Source organism: Globicephala melas, chromosome 8 (assembly GCF_963455315.2).
Source record: "Globicephala melas chromosome 8, mGloMel1.2, whole genome shotgun sequence".
Classification (NCBI taxonomy): Eukaryota; Metazoa; Chordata; class Mammalia; order Artiodactyla; family Delphinidae; genus Globicephala; species Globicephala melas.
Window position 1 is genome coordinate 55,605,450 of NC_083321.1, and position 17,501 is coordinate 55,622,950.

Here is a 17,501-nt window from a genome sequence, read left to right on the forward strand (position 1 = left end):
ATATCCACTATATAGGCTAATCTCCACAAACCCAGGGGCTGACCTCAGAGAGCTCCCTCTCTCTCTCTTGTATTGCTATAAGAACTATTTAGCAATAAAGATCTCTATTAAATATGTTTTTAGTACCTTTAAAAAATGCTTACTAATTTCTCAGACCACAGGCAGGAACACCAGCCAGTAGAAGCGACGGAGGCACACTCAGGTCATAATCAATGTTGTGGGTTTCAGGAGACAACAGTGGATTCCACAAATCCTGGGATTCCTTCCTCACACAGTGACCTCAGGCCACGCTGTGAAAAAAGCTGATAACAGCCAGTCAATACCAAGACCAAGAGCTTCCTGGGAATGGAAGAGAGCTTCCTTGCCTCTACTGAAAATGAAAGTGGTAACTGAGTCTTTGAAGTCCAATGCCATTTACTTATAAAAGGCATATGCAGAAGTCCACACTGCTGTTTCTTTCACTGTTTGAAAAGCTTGGCACATATGCCCTTGACTCAAGTCACGTAAAATTTCATCATGATTTTAAAGCACTAACTTTAAGAAAAGATGACGCCAAGTCCCTAAGCTTGCATTATGGATGGTGGATTCAGGGCTTCCCCAAATTCCTTCATCTTTCTCCTCCAGATTTCAGGATGAAGACGATGGAAGCAGAGTCATTTTCCTCTTGGACCACGCGCTTCTATGTTCCTGTCACTGGGCAACAAAGTGGAGATAGTGGAGGCACACAGCTATTTATAAGACAAGCTCTGAGCCTTAGCACGAGGGTAGCCTGTGAGGTCTTAGATCTCTTTAGCATTTCTATGACCTCCAACGTGAAAGCTTCTTTCCTTCACTTGCCTGTACCAATAGAAGTTTCCAGAAATTTCTCTTAAGATAATCCCAAGAAGCTTCAGGGGTCCCCATCAAAGGTTGTGAAGAACATGGCAAGAAGCTTATTCTTCAGGAGCCTCCGTTGACTCTAACAGCTGTATCATTGGTACCCGTTAGGTCAGGTGAAACGAAGATCATTATGGCAGGTGATGACTGGGGTGGCTATAGTCATCTGAACTTCTCTCAGATGGATGACAAATCATCAAAGAGATGTTCTTGTTAAGTTCTTGGATACATTCATGCTCTTCTCTCTTTGGACGAAGGATCAGTGAGGAATAAGTGGCCAACGGCACCCACCCCGAGAGGGGCTCACGGAGCCCACTCACTGGTCTCCAGTTTCCCACTCCTACCACATGTGGGCTGAAAGCTCCCAGGACCATCAACTAATCAAGTTCTTGCTCTGATAACACGGGGTAGATCCCTGTCCGTTTTCTCTTTCTCCGTGTCAGCATTTGTCCTACAACTCATGGGTCATGATGCCTCTGAGGAGGGAGAAGCATAGGTTATCTCACAGGCGCTGATACCTTGTGAATGCTTGTGAGCTCTTGGCTAAGGATTGTCTGATTACAAAAAAGAAACTCAAGAGCTACCGTTCAAAAGTGGACAAAGAACTCCAGAAGACTGTGTGGCCTTTCTTTGTAATTTCCCTGCATCGGGAAGTCTGGCTTTGCTCGCTCTAGTAATTGCATCATCAGAGTATTATTTTGATCTTTACTCCCAGAGGAGGATTTGTTTGAGAATCAAGATTTATATGATTGGACAGTTCTCCTGGAACCTAGTAAATACTTCTGCATATCTGGCATCTTGAACAATCACAGCTTTGGGGTCAAGGTTGGAATTTTACACATGTAATCAGGAGCTAGCATTTCCCACATGTGTTTTGGGACCTCATAGACAAGGGGCAGTGAAGTGAACAAAATAACTATCATAGAAGTGATCCAAAATGTTGGTGTTTTCAAAGAAATAGGAAAAATTAAACACCTTCTTAAATTTAGCTATGATTTTCAGCTTTCTCTAAAGAAACTGGAGGTCAAGCCCCAGACTGAAGAGACTCATAAAATTCCTGGAAAAGACATCCAAAAATACGTTTTTGATGACTCTGTGTTGACCATATACTTGAGAAACGGATCCTAATCAATCCATCTGACCTTAACTTCTAGACTAGGGAAACTGGTTCCATATACACAAGTGGATGTATTACTAGTAAGTAAGTAAGAGTGAAAATGAAAAAATCCTGTTTTATTTGTGGGATATTTTTAGGAGCAGGTGATGGATGTGCAGTCTGTGGGCAGTGGAGGAGGGGCCGGAATTCCATCACCCCTGCAGGCCTCCTCCAGCCACCCCACTCTGTGATTCACAGAGGGAGAAACTGAAGCCCCAGCGACCATGTGGTCTACCCACGGTGCTGTCACCAAGACTTTTCTTGAAGTTGCAAAGAGACAGATAATTCCTAACGTAAGGAATTAAGATTTGAAATAGTCTTGCTTTTTGACAAAAATATTGTCATCAAAGAGGATGCCAATCTGTTTTGAGAAAACCAATCTGTTTTGAGAAAAACCAGGGAGCTTCCATAAAAGAAAAGGTGGACCCAAGCCTCCAAAAGGAGATATTTAATTCCTACTATATAATCTGCTCTGGGAAATGTCACTGGGGTAAGAAGGTTTTTAAGCTGGGGACTTGACCCAAAGGAGCCCAGACTTGTCTTACTCTTTTATGCCAGCTGTTAGGGAACCAAGTCATTCTTTCCCGTTTACGGAGGGCAGCAGTGTGCAAATGAACAAGCCTTGCTCTCTTTGGATCCCACTGTGTGGAGGTCTCTGAATCAGCATCGTGGATCCTGGCCTCTTCTCTGGTATGGGACAGAACCACACTGAAAAATACGAGCTAGCTGTGCGATGACCCATTGAATAATGATGAAATCTGACAACAAGAGAACATTTAACACTTTGAATTTCTAACTTTTCACACCAGCAGTTTTTGCTCTTCCTAAATGTTCCTCGCAGGGAGTGAAGTTCCCTGGAATGTAAGGAAGTGCTTCTTGCTACCATCAAAGATTAAAGAGGGGTTTCTCCTTCTCATATCTATTCTGAAAAGAAAAAAGAAGGCACGGCCATTGTTTCCCTCGTTTGTATCTCGTACTCCTTCCCTTCCATCCAGCAAGGTTACTGAAGTGTTCCTTCGGCACTAGGGTGTCGGGTTTCTAGCGGGGATGCAGCTGGCCACGGGCAGAGACGCACAGAGGGCAAGTTGCCATGCGGGGAGATTAGACAGGGTCAAAGGAAACGCGCACCACACAATGAAAGGTAACAGAATTCCAAGCCAAAGTCCTTTCATCTGAGCCACTATGACTAGTCCTTTACTTCTTCAATGTCCTGTGGCAGTTTTCTGGTATTTAGGACTATAAACCTCCCTCTTGAACCGTGCACATTTACCTTGGTGTATTTCTTATCCGGAGGGGAAAAAGCATCTGCAATCCCAAGGAGGAATTTGCTCTTAAAGAGTGACAACAGGGTGTGCAGGGGAGGTGGGACGGGCTGGTCTGACTCCTTGGCATCACAACAGAGATGTTCTTCAAGCTAGGCTGAGGAACATCCACGAGACACCAGCTGGAACCCAGCCTGCCCACAAGCCCTGCCATGAATCATCTGTGACTGGACGCAGGGAGGATTTCCGTAAATCCCTCATCATTTGACTCAGATGAGATGCTTTAACCTTATAGAAGCCTGACATCCATAAACTGCTTGGAACTTGGTGAGGTGAGCCGAGGACTCTATAAGCAAGTGATAGAAAACAGAATGCATTCTCTCTGGGCTCTGATTTTGGTTTTAATAGGGATGGGTCCCCTTCTGGGCTGGGAGGCTAAAAGGTCAGCTTGTCCTTAGTCATGCAGAAAAGTGAAGGTGAAGGAAGGGGCAGAGTTGAAAGAAGCAGGTGGGCCTCTCTGGTGACTAGGGCTGCTTTTCTTTAAGAGGTGTCCAGGGCGGTCGTGGGATAGGATGACACTGACGGAAAGAAGCCACCCAGAGGCGCACAGTGAGACAGCGTGGCGCGTTCTGCTACGGAAAAGCAGGGTGGGCTGCCGGCGGCTGTGGAGCGGCTCTGGACTCTGGTAAGAGTGTGGCTGGCCAGCTAGCTGTGGGACTCTGAGACCAACTGGAATAAGAAGGCCCAGCCTCTGGGAAGGATGAGAGCCAGAGGCCTCTGCAGAAAACCTGGGCTTTGTCCTGCAAGGACCGCAGAGCAAGCAGCTGGCGAGGAGCTCCTCCCCAAGGCTCAGAAAACCAAGCCTCAACGTCCAGTCCTACTTCTTAACAGTTAAGTGACCTTGGGCCTCAGGTCCTTGAAAAGAAGCGGGGAAATACGTGTGCCTCCACAGGGTGATGGATGGGAGTGGGAAAGAACGCAGTCAAAGCCCTTAGCACAGTGCTCGCCACACTGTAAATACTCAAAAATCAGAGCCCATTATTATTAATATTAGTAAGTATAAGGTATTCCACTGCCATTGATAAAAAGGGCGATGGTGTGGAGGCAGGGATGATGAATAAAAGCTAATTTCAGGCTGCAAAACAAAAGGAATGCGGCCTAAAACAGTATGAAATGATAGGTAGCCCCATTTGCTCAAAATTCCTTTGTCCCTCGTAACCTTTGGGGCTTGCCTCCCAGTTTCTGTAATCACGAGGTGACTGTCAGAGCTGGAGAGGCACCCGGAATCCTGTCTCCTAGAGCCATGTGCTTGCCATTTGATCACAGACCCTTCCTTGAAAAAAAAATGGAAGGGGAAGAAGTTAAAACACACACACACAGACCAGTTGATTCAATAAAGACCTTTTGGTGAGTGTTCATTCCAGGATAATAAACCAAGCAAACGTCTGGCTGTGTTTAAAATCAACAAAACCAGCAAGAAAGGCAGAAAGAAGGGAACAGAGTGATCAGCTTGTTTTGAAAGCTGCCAACAGTGCTGCTTCAGCAGGGGCTGGTGCCAAGGAGCCACCAGGAGAGGGGAAAGGAGACAAATGCAGACGGGACGGAAGCCGAGGACAGGGGAGGGGGCAGATCCCAGGCCTAACGGGATGCAGATGTGGCCTGGGGCCTGCGGGAAGCTTTCCCCAGGATCCCAGGCCTCTTCGGGAGCTCCAGCCTAGGAGGCTACTGGGGGTGTTCAGCGCTAAGCCCAAGACCTCCCAACCAGACCATAAACTTGATTTAATGGCTATGTTTATGGAGTACTATACGATGTGCCAGCCTGTACGTGCATTACTATCCCCATTTCACAGGTGAGGAAACTGAGGCTCCGAGAGGCCTTGGGACTTGCTCACAGCTGCTGAGGTAGAGTCATCTACATCACAGCTGCTGAGGTTCAGTCATGCCTGAACCCCAGCTCCTAACACAAAGTTATACTGCTTTTGGCCCGGGAAGGGCTAAACCCAAGGCATGCTGACCAGCTAGCTGAGATCTGGGAGATGCAGGGTGGGAGGGAAAAGGTTAAAAATGTCCTATTGTGAGTTTGAGTCCAACTGATGTCTAGGAAAAGCCAACCATAATGTCGTCAGATGAAAGGACTTTTGGCCCAGTTCCCACATGCGACAGGGGCCCCGAAGTGCCCGACAGACAACGGCACCGCGCAGCCCTGGAGAAGGTGCGGAGGCCCGGCCCTCATACCGATGGTGCAGTGCTCGCCGTTCCAGCCCGGGCTGCACTCGCACTTGCCGTCCCGGCAGGTCCCATGCTCAGCGCAGCGCGGGTGGCAGGCGCGCTGGTCGCAGGCCGCCCCCATCCAGCCGTCCTCGCAGCGGCAGGTGCCCCCCACGCAGACGCCGTGGCCACCACACTCGGCCGCACAGATCTCTGGGTGGGGGGAGGGAGAAGGGGGAGAGAGAAAAGACAAGTATTGAGCCAGTCGTTCTTGGGAAAAAGGGTCACACGCTCTGTGAGCAGTCGGGATTCCAGAGGCTCAGGAGGCTCGGGACAAGAACAAGGACCCTCGGACAAGAACAGTTCTCCAGCCAGAGGCCTGTCCCGAGCCCCTTTCCTCGCCAAAATAGGATGGACTGTAGGGCTCTGCTCTGTTCACTTTTCTCTGTGGCCAGCCTGTCCCCGCTTCTGTGCTTACCGCTTCCAAAGGGGACCGCCCTTCTGAACAGATGTGAGGAGAAGTCAAATTTAATTAAAAACCAATTATGTGTGAAAACGAAGTGAGGCTGAGCCAGGCGAAGTACTTGTGGGTCTGGCTGGGGTGCATGACGGGTCCCGGGCTTGCACTTCATTCCAGCTTTGACTCTAACTGAGATGGGAGGAAAGGGGAGGCTGGACCCCCGCATCCCAGGGGGGTTCTCTGGTGCCCTGCTGGGTTTATGTTCAGTTCCTCTGCTCACTGCTTCATCACCCCAACTCCGAGCACCATCTAAGTGGCTTTTCCAAAGCAAACAGCTGGACTGGGGGTGGAGGTGCTTCACAGGCAGACTGGAGTTGCCCTTCACAAAGGCCCGTCTGTGAGATGGTGCAAAAGACACACGCGACCTGATCCACAAGTCCCTTGGGCCCCGGGCCAGCGACAACTTCACGGTTACTCAGGCAGAGGTTGTGAGAGCTTTGAAACACAACTCCTTTGTAGGCAACGAGTTGAACAACTGGGGCCCTTGATGCTCTCGGCCAGCGCTGTGATGGAGCCCCTGACTCAATTCTCTGCCTCGTGGCCCAACATTCTTCAAATGAAGATCCCAACACCTTAAATTTCTTTCAAATTAAACTGACTGGCACCCATGTCAAATTGCATTTGCACGTTACCCCTTCCAAGCTACACTCCTGGCTTGGAAGCTACTAACACTCCAACTACTTTTGAAAAAGAAAATAAAATTAGATCTCAGAGGCTCAGAACTTCCATATTAATCTACAAGGCAACGGCTAAAATGTTCAAGAATTAAAAAATAAGCAAAACAGAAAACAGTAATAGTTCCCATTTATGGTGTGTTCCTATGCCTGACATCTTGCCAAGCAAAGTAGCTGGAAAGGGAGTTAATGCGTGCAGTACCACACTGGGTTTCTCAGCTCCCCAGGGGAGAGAAAGGCTGCTGTAAAATGTGTGCAAAGAGCCCTGACCTGGAGCCAGGGGACCTGGGTTCTATGCCAGGCTCAGGAGCAGAAGCTGTGTGACCCTGGGCAGGTTCCTTGACTTCACTGGTGATGCTGCCTCACAGCACCTCTTCTACCCATCAGGGCTATGCTGAGCATTCAGTGAAGTGGACAATAGAAAAGGGCATGGCAAGATCACTAACTCAAGAAAGATTTCTCAGGACAGTGAGCTTTAGACTACGTGTCCAAAGACCAGGTTTGTGAGGTCTGTGTCTGCTCAGCCATGGATCTGCTGTGTGACCTTGGGAAAGTCACTTGCCCTCTCTGGGTGTTGGTTTCCTCATCAACTGCAGGGGTGACCTGACGGCATCTAAGACTGTGGGAGTCTATGATATAAACATCCTCCACGTCACACAGCATGATCTAGCCCTAAGGCTCGGCTGGAGTGTCCCTCCTCCTCTGAGAAGTCTCCCACGATTCACTCAGCGGTTGTTCTCTTGCTCCGTGCCTTTCCATGTGACGTGGTAGACTGCTTCTCCATTTCTGCGTGTCTCATTGTCAGACTCAGGACAACCTGAGGCTGGATGAATTCTGATCACCTCTAGGCCTGGTACCCAGCACAGATCTTGGCACAGAACAGACCCTTAATTAAGGTTTGCTGGATAATGAATAAATCCATGTGTGCCTGGGGCTACAGGTGCCTAAGAATTTAAAACAATTCAGGTACACCCTGCTCAGCCTGGCTGAGAGTCAGTCCAGGTCTATCTGTCTGCTTATCTCTGGTGGGTTGCCCTTGTGAAAACTTCCCAAGCAAGCGTGGAGCTGTGGAGCAAAGTGTCAGGACACCCAGCAGCCCTCCAGGAAGGGGGTTTTCTCAAGATGTTCTTCAAGTTTCCTTCCCTTCTTGCTCACATGGACAATGTCCTGGATTTTTCTCAAGATGAAGAATGACAATCTCGGGTCCCTGGGTCTCCCTACGTCCTAAGTCTGAAATTTCCATCCCTTCTGCACAGCGCTGCAAGGGCATCGACCCAGGTGACTCTGGAGGCAGGGCCTGAACTCAGGGCTGGCTGGGACTTTCACCTGAGAGCCTGGAGGAAAGATCAGATTAGCATTCTGAGGGGTTTACTCAGCACATTTTCCAGGCGGCAGTTTATGGTGTGAAAGTAAACTTCCAATAACCCTTCTGTTCACCGAGCTGTGAGCCTGGAGAGGGACAGGCTGTGGGGCAGCCTTCCTCGGGGCACTTGGAGTTCACAGTCTTGGTGTTTTGGGCTGCGGGGCACTTGAAGGTCACGGGCTTGAGAGCAGAAGAGGCAGGGCTTCCCCAGCATTTGATGGCCTCACTTCAGGTCCTCACTACTGGGTAGTTCATTCCTTTACTAGTTAACTTTGAGGCAGTGTGTGTGAAAGAGCGTAAGACTTGGAATCAGGTGTGACTCCAAATCTTGGTTCTGCCAGTTGTGGGACCTTACACAGCCTCCTCAACTGCTCTGAGCTTCATTTTCTTCCTCTGTAAAATAGGGATGATGACAGCACCCCCTTCAGAGGGTACACAGCCCTGATATACAGCTCATACTGATTCCTTTATTCTTCCAGTAATAGTCCATGCCTGCCTGCTATGTGCCAGAAACTGCGCCGAGTGCTAGGAATACAGAGGTCAATACGACACAGTCTCTGCCCCACAGGAGATCATTGCCCAGACAAAGCCCAAACTGATTGCTAAGATCAGCTGAGTAATCTACAGCTATTACTCACTTCGGCACCCTTCTGCTTACGTGCAATGAAAAAAGAACCGTGAATCTTAGGATCAGACAGATTTGGTATCTATTCTTGGCTTTGTCACTTATTGGCTGGGTAATCTTCAAGGTGCAAGTTATGCAATTCATTGAATCTCGATTTCCATTTCAGTAAAATGAGGCTAGTAATTCCCACTTTACCAATCTTACACGTTGGCGTTAGATCAAATGAGGTAATGTATGGAAAAGCCATTTTTGGCTTAATAACTTAACACTTATATCAGGTTTTACAGTTTACAAAGCACCCTTCACATACAATTTCTCATTTAACTATCGCAACAACGCTGTGCGAACACCTGGCTATTATCCTTCTTGGAGGTGAGGCTACTGAGACCCAGAGAGCATAGGGGAATTCTACAAGGTCGTGTGTTCATCTGGTGCTTTCTCCTCATTGTGACAATCCTCAGGGCAAGGCTGCAAGATAAGCATTTTACAGTATGGAAGCTGAGTCACAGGCTAGACAGAGGCAGGCTCATTTTACAGAGATGGAAACTGAGTCACAGAATAGACAGAGGCAGGCTCTCCTTTGAGGGAACCTCCTGGTTCTTCCAGCAGATCTCCCCTCGCTTCTGACCCTGTTGTTTATCCCTTGTTACGTTCAAGTCAGACCCTGCCTATGTGTGAGATGCAATGAGGTTCTTTACACAGAGTTTCCCAGACACCCGAGCTCACTTTTCTCCTCTGGAGACTGCGGGGCTGTCCCTCCAAACTCTCCATCTCCCCGCCAGTTTACACTAGACATGCTGCCTTGGCGTGAAGCTAAAGCTGCCTGGTGGCTGAGCACCCCTCCCTCAGTCCTTTACGAGCTGGGTTGTGGGCTCTTACACATTTTAATGGAAGGGGCCTGAACAGGGTGACCCTGATGTTTATGTGGTGCTAACTGATGGTAACACAACCTGGCAGTGTTGAGCTTCTTTTCTGCAGATGGGCTCTCCGCCCAAGTGCAGGAGACCCACTGCCTCATGACGGGGGCAGGAATCCGAGATTCTGCTTCATTGGGTCTCACGTTGTAGGCCCCATTGCTATTTTTTTATGTACCTCAATTTTTTTTTTTTTTTTTTTGTCCTTGAAATAAAAGGAACTGCTTTATTTTTGCTTCTCTGATTCTGCTTTTACACTGAAGCAGATATAACTTCCCAGAGTGGCTGGTGAAAACCAAATAGGATGATGCTGAAGAACGTGCTTTGACAGCTCCTGTGCCCTTTACGTAATGTGAATGGTACTTTGTGAAATTTGGGTCACAGCTCCTAAGTCTCAAGTTTGCTCAGTTGTAAACTGGGGATGACACTGACTACTGCAGAGAGTTGGTGGAGGAATCACTCTCATTTGCTTAATTTCTTGAGCGCTCACTGGGTGCAAATCCAATGGTGAGCGGGCACTGGGGGATCCAATGGTGAGTATGACAGACACGGCTCTTTCCTGACCTCAAGGAGTGACATTCTAGCATGGCAGACGGACATAACCTAATTGAATTAAATGCGCTAAGATGAATAGAAGTGAAGCTTCTAGTATGGAGCCTGGCACATAGTCAGGATATGAAAAACTGTGCACACACATATTCTTATAAGAAAGGAAATGGGGTGTAGTGGCAAGTGTTATCAGACTGAAGTCAGATCAGATGTGAATTCTGACTTATACAACACACCTGAAACAAGCAACCATTTGATAAAGGCTAGGCGACGGTCATGTGATCAACATCGGCACTGTCTGACTCCATGCTGGACGGTAGGGGCCTGGGAGGAACCCTCTGACGTACCATAGAGTAGACAATCCATACAGTAGACATGGATTCAGATTCCGACTCTCCAGTCTCCTTGAGTCCGTGCGGAGCCCTTGGGAGAATTACTTAATCTCTCTGGACCATACCTCTTCATCCCCAAAACAGGGAGAGTAATAATGGTCCCCTACAGGGTGAGTGAGTGGTGGTAACTGAAGGAAAGGGTAAATGTGAATGGCTCTATGTAATCTGTGTTATGTATGTTGTGTTCTGTACATTAACTGATTGATGGAGACCTACGGCATCCTGTATCAGTGCAGCCCCGAGTCACCGAGAAGGGAATCGTCTCCCTGAAGAGCAAGATGTTTTCTAGCAGCAGAGCCTCAAAATTTGGGTATGAAACTCTTTCTCTGGTTACCTAGCGTGGCACCATCAGCCAAGACCATTAAAACCCAGGCAGAAGCCACCTGTGTGCGTAGCTTCGCCTTCCTCTTAAAAGCGGGTGAAAATCCCCAACTGTCCTGAAGTGTCATTTCAAGTCTGCAAAGTTCCTGGCTGAACTACACAGGGCCTTGGAGAGCAACCAGGTCAGGCCCAAGAGCACCCTGGCTCTTCTCCTGGGGAAAGCCTCATCCCCCGGCACCTCCCCTTCCCCACCCCACCTCTGCCCTGCCTCACTGGTATCCACGTCTGTCTTCTCTCTAGACTGGAAGCCCACCTGATGGCAGGCTCTCGCTTTTACTCATCTTGGTTCCCAGCAGCAGGCACCAGGTCTGGCAGAGAATGAGCTTTCAACAAATATTTGTTGAAAGAACAGATGAATTTTTAAAAAATCTCATGGAAGAGGTGTTATGTCAGTTGGCTCAACTCTATCCCAGCGCCATATTGTACAAAAATTATTTGGTTAAATATATTCACACAGAGGCTCAGCCTTCTTTGTGCTTAACCTTCTTAGAAACTTATCTTCTCCAATCTCCGACGGATAGCTTGTAACCTTAAAGTGTCTCAGTTCTTACACCGTCACACACATCTTCCTTCGCACCAATGCCCGTGTCATACCTGTCCCCTTTCTATGATGTGGACGCAGGTGGACACGTGACGAAAAGGGTGGGAAAAATATATGGTTTGGCTATTGGTTAATTGTGCTCCGAAGTGTATACACGAGGAAAGAAGCTGCTGCAGTCTCCTCTCATTAAATGTTAAGCCCCGTATGAACCAGGATGAAGCCTGGGACCTATCACAGCTACGTTTTAATTTGTCTGGACTTACTTTACAATCCTGTTCATTACAACAGCTGGTAAGGGAAGCTGTGCCTCTCCCCTAAAGGGAAATACTTATATATAATTTTCCCATAAAATTTCTTTGACTTGGAAAGATGCTCAAAATTGACACAAGTCGGGGACAGAGGGGACCCCACACAAGGATCTGTGTGCTTTCCTGCTGAGTAAGGAACAGATACAGGTGAGGCTGTCTTTGAAATTCAGGGATGTGAAAGCAGAGCCTTGGCCCCGTATGACCTCCTGGGAAGCCCTTTAATAAGTCTGTATTTAGCACTAAAAGGGATAATAGGGAAAACTGTTCTATTCTGCTTAGGACCTGAGGTTCTTAGAAGTGACCTTAAGAAATTTTAGTAAGGGTTAAATAATTTTAAATGATTTCCACTAGGATTTTCTGTTGCATCGCTAGCTCATCTGAGTTAGTGCCCAGTTTGGGGGATTTCTCTGAAATCCTGGTCCTTGAAAATTCCTTGGGGGAATTTCTCATGAAATCCTTGGACACTTTAAGTCCAAGCTACACTAAACAGCATTTGAGGCAAAAATAAGGAGAAACTGTAGAACCACTATTGGTGGCACACAAATATTACCTCATTAAATCCTCACAACATCCCTGCAATTTTATTTTCACTCCCTTCCCATCACTGAGGAAACTGCTTGGAGAGACTAAGTGACTTACTCAAAGGTACTTAGCTAGAATGAAAGGTGACTATGATTAACACAGCTTTTTGGTCTGTGAACTGTGGGATCAGGTTTAGGCAAAGCCTCAGCTGTAATCTGACATATTTCCTTATTAATTATGTATTAGATCCTCACCCCAGCTAGACTAGAGAATCTCTGAAATCAGAGTCTGATTTCACCCTGACTCAATGTTTATCATGTTAAGTACTTTTCCTTTTGTTTGTCTGTTTATCTGTCTTTTCAACCTCCATCCATCCATCTGCCTGTCCATCAGCTCATCCATCTGTCCATCAAGCCAATCATCTAACCATCCAATCAGCTATTAAGTCAACAGGCCATCTAACTGCCCATCTATCCATCCATCCATCCATCCATCCAACCATCCATCCATCCATCCATCCATCCATCTGTTTGACTTGGGCTAGTTAATTCATCTTTCTGTGCCTCAGCTTTCTCTTCTGCAAAAAAGGATAGAGACACCAACATCTCAGGTTCATGTGAGGCTTAGAAGAACATCATGTAATGTGCCTAATGTCATGTACATCTTTTACAGAGCAAACACTCACGACATGGCAACTATTTTACGTTTATGTGCTAGAAAGGGCCAGGGGAAGGGAGGGTTTGAAGATACCGTGGAGAGCAAGGGGAGGACGTGAACAACTGAGGTTCCTCTCAACAGCCGGAGAGGACTGGATCAGGAGCATAATCAGAAGGACAGGCTTCCTGGGCCCCTCATGCCCTGGGGAGAGGTAAGCGGCAAAGACCCGTGTAAGGGACAGACCAGGATAATGAGAGAACACTTAAACCACGGCCTCCACATTCTCAGTGAGGTAGGAATCTCTGCTGAGGAGGATGCTAATGGATAGATGCGGACATCTGAAAGAGCCCCCTGGGGACTGAGTGTAAGAACTCACAAAGTACCAGAAGAACTGCAGCTCGAAGGACCCAGGAGGGGCTAAAGATCGTGAGCGTGACGTGATTTGACTTAAAGCACTCAGAAGCCTGGCTGTAAGATCAGAGATGGTGAGTGGCTGGAGTGATCTTGGGTTTTGCAAGGTGGATGTGGAAGAAAGGCACAGAAACAGGGAGCCGAGAGTGAGGAAGGGAGACAGCTGGAAGTAAAGGACTGAGGGAACAGGGGGTAATGAAGGAGAAGGAGAGTGAGTCAGGAGAGAGCTGATGCGGGGCAGGAAGTGGCCTGGATGTGGCCAGGGGCTCACCTTCAGGTGTGTTTAGGGGTTAAGAGACAAAAAGAGGAGGAAAACGCAGAGGAGCAGTTTTCTTGGTCAGAGCATGAGAAGGTATCTTAGAGATTCTCTAACCATCCTGTAGACAGGACAACACGGGCCAAAGAGAGGAAGCGCCTTGTCCTTGGCCACACAGTCATGTGCATATTAGTACCTGAGTAAGAACTTGATGGCTGCCTTAGGAAATAGTCATGTAAGGGGCCAGCTAGATAAACGGCTAAAGGCGGGGAGGCCTTACCACTCTTCGGCCCCCTCCTCTGTGCCTCTGCATAGGCTGCTTTCATGGTCTACATGCTCCTTTCCCCCAGTCTTCACATGTTGAAGTCTGGCTCCAATGCCACCTCCTCCCTGAAGCCTCCTTCCAGAGCCCACACTGGAAGGGGCTTCATCTCCTGCCTTCCCAAAGCACTTTATGCAAACCTTTATCAGGGTTGTTAGTCTACCTGTGTTGCCTCCAGAACCCTGCCATCATCAGATTAGTCTCTGTACTCTGTAGTGAGTCTCACACAGAAAATGTATCTTTGGACTGCATCCATGTACCTCCAGATTCCAGTGGTCTGAGGCAGGGCACTCCAGTAACTACTCAAGGTACTATGATTTTGCACAGGGCAGAGGCCTGGATTTGGGCAAGCTGGGTATTAAAGCCTTCTTTGCTACTTCCCGGCTCTGGGAAACAAACACTGCACATATCTGAGCCTTATCTTGGTCATTTATAAAACGGCGGTAATGAATCTTAAAATTGATTTAAAAATATATTGAGGACCTACTATATGCCAGATACCCTTAGAAGCTGGGGATTCAGAAATGGTATTAAGTTATTCCCATCCTCAAGGAACTCAAGTCTACCTAGTTGTACAAATGAGCACAAAGCTGGCCACCATGCCTGGCACACAGTAGGCCAATTACAATTTAACTCTCACTTCCACAGGCCAGATATCCCTGCATTTTGAACAATTTGGCTCAAATATAGCACCCAATCTCTCTCCCTCCCTCTCCCACAAAATTGGGCAGATGGCTTTTTAGTCTCAGTGCAGGTTACAGGAAGAAGTCAGAAGGGAGGAAGGTATAGGAAAGGAGCACCTGACTTCCTTACAGTAATTAATCTCCTTTTGACATCGAGGCCAAACCCAAGTCACTCTCCTGTGCTTCTCAACTTCCATCCCTATCACCTGAGAGTCAGAGCGGCTCCAAGCCGTGCTTCGGTCCCCCAGATCTAGATGGCAGAAAGCTAATGAGCCTTGGAAACCACATGGCCTTTCACCTCACTCAAGGAGCTCAGAAAGCTTTCAAACCAAGCAGAAAAATGGATTCCCGTACGTTGGTGCAGAGCAGTCTCCAGTCTATTCCCCCAGGACTAGAATTTCAAGCTTTAGGAAGCACCTATCACAGGAAGTAGTAAGTCGCCTCTATTCACCTTAATTGGAGGGTATCTGGCTTCCTGATTAAAGGAGTTCGAAGCTAGCATGGCGGAGGCCTCCAAGTACGCTCTGACTTTGCAGAATGATTACAAGCCGAGAAAGGACTGGTGAGCAGAGAAGCCAGAAAAGGGAACTGGGACGTGTATTTGTGGCCAGGACTGAACCACCACCCCACTGGAAGGGCCCAAGTGGGTATACTGAAGAGATAGCTGATGTTCAGACCTCCAGCCCTGACACCCTTTTGTGAAGGTCCACCTCTCTACCTCCACCATGGACACCTCCTCCTAGAAGTCTCCCAGGCACCTCAAACTGCATGCCAATATTAGAATAAGCTTTCTAAAACCAAACCTGACCACGTCACAGCTCTGCCTGAAACTCTTCAGTGCCTTCCACTGACTGACAGATAAAACCTAAACTCTTTCAAGGCCATTCATGATTTGATGCCTGCTAACTTCCTTCACCTCTTCTCCCTCTCACTACTGCCACAAAGATCCTAAGCTAAGCTACTCCAAACTGTGGTTCTTTCCTAGAAAATGCCAGGATCTGTCTCATCTATGTACTTGTTGCAAATCTTTGACTTCCACAATGGGCTGCTGCAAGGTGCTTGCCTCTTTCTTCCATCTCTGACAATTCAAATCCAACCTCCATCACCCACCTTAAATCCCACTTCCTCCAAGAAGCCACCTTGATCACCCCGGCTGAAAGCAACTGCTCTTTTCCTGAACCCCTGTAGTATTGCCAGGTCCACCGTGGTCATGATCCAATTGACATGGTTCCTGGCAGTGTCACCAAGTGAAGTGGTACCTTGTAAACCTGATACCTGATCCATGGTCAGCATCGGCGTAAACCTTGGTAATAGCCAATGGCAGGATTATGCAGGGGATAAGCATGAGTTCTGAACCCAGAGAAGGCTGGATTTGAATCCTTTCTTTCCCAGAGTGCCTTTGGGAAAGGCACTCAAGTTCCCTGAATCCTGGTTTCCTGAGAATAACACCGTCTGCAATTTCAGAGGCTTATATATTTGTTGTTTGAATAAATCATGAAGCACATACATGGAGGAGTTCTGTAAAATGTAAATAAAATTTCCATTCAAAGGATAGTTATGATTTTAAAATTACAAAGTTACCATACCAGCCGTTTGATTCAGGAAGACAGCCAGAGATTTTGTACAAGATATCAGCTTGGGCATCCAAACAGAAACCTAATTCTGAAGCCCAATTTCAGAAGGGCTTAGATTTGCATACTGAAGAGATCCAGTTGTGACAGAAAATGTTCCAGGGCTGTCGGCGGGAATTCTACTCAATTACAAAGCTGCCAGCTTCTGGTTTATCAACCTTTGACTCTGGCAGTATTTAGAAGCACGCCTGTTTGGGCCCAATTTCCCAGGCTTTGATTAAATGTTAGGAAGTGACCGTCTCATTGTGTCTGAACCGCCACAGTACTTCCCAGGCAACTGGTGGGCCCTTCTCTGCCTCCTTCTAACACACCCACTTCTTTCTCTGCTTCACTGTCAGTCTCTTGGATATTTATTATTCTGAACTTTGATTCTAGGCTGTCCCTGGCTGTTGGGAAAGGGCACAGGAAATGTCAAGTCTCAACGGACATGATTCCTTGGGTGAAATTCTAACCTAGAGTTTCCCCTCCCAGAACATACCTACACAGAAATAGCCCAGTCTGATCGTTTCCTTTTGATGTTTAATTGGATGTCGGTGCTGTGCTTTCTGGGCTGAGAAGCAAATGCTTCTCAGAGAGTGAACAATTCCCGCTACACAAATGAGACTTGTAACAGGGGAGAATGCTCAACGCTGAATCTAATTTTCTCTCCCATCCATGAACAGAAGACAATTTCTCTGGCATTACAGCATCTCACTCAGTCTTTCTGTCATTAGTAAGAATTAAATTCTGTTCCCTCAAATCTAAACATAATTATATTTTGCCTCGTAAATAAAATTGAATTACCATTTTCAAAATTTAGGGCTAATGCAACTGCTATGTTTAGAGCTTTAATTTTTTTTAACCCTGTTGTTACTTTCAGGTTTTTTGTTTTTTTTTTTTAAATGGGCTTATTTTGCTATCAATTGTGACTTCATTTGGTAACAGAGCTTTTCTGTTCCATATCTATCTCGTCATTATTGTTATTAATTATGCTGTGTGATTTGCTTTTCTTTTTGGTAGGGGAGGAGAGTAATAGAGAAGAAACTGGAAGCTCAAAGGATCTGAGTTTGAATTTTAGAAGGTCTCGCTAAGCTGAGGTAGGACCTAAGCCATGATGCACTGAGAGAGTTAAAGAAAGAGCCCTGACGTGGAGTCTGAAAGGGAAATCTTCAATGCGCGTTGAAAGATTTTTTAATTTGAGATTTTCAGCAAGACACTGAGTGGACTCCATGACTGGGACCCTGCCTGCCTCCCTGGCCTCACTTCCTCAG

General features: G+C 47.2%; 1 protein-coding gene across 13 annotated transcripts in view; it reads right to left on the reverse strand.

Moving 5' to 3' along the window:
• TENM4 (teneurin transmembrane protein 4) overlaps window positions 1-17,501 on the reverse strand; it is a 739,976-nt gene that overhangs the window by 121,569 nt on the left and 600,906 nt on the right. For all 13 annotated transcript variants that reach the window (XR_009564930.1, XM_060303774.1, XM_060303773.1 and 10 more), the window contains one exon: window positions 5,530-5,715. Coding sequence is in view for 12 of the 13 variants with exons in the window: in XM_060303774.1 (XP_060159757.1) it covers window positions 5,530-5,715 (186 nt within the window). In the remaining variant the exon portion in view is untranslated. The remainder of the gene's footprint in view (window positions 1-5,529; window positions 5,716-17,501) is intronic.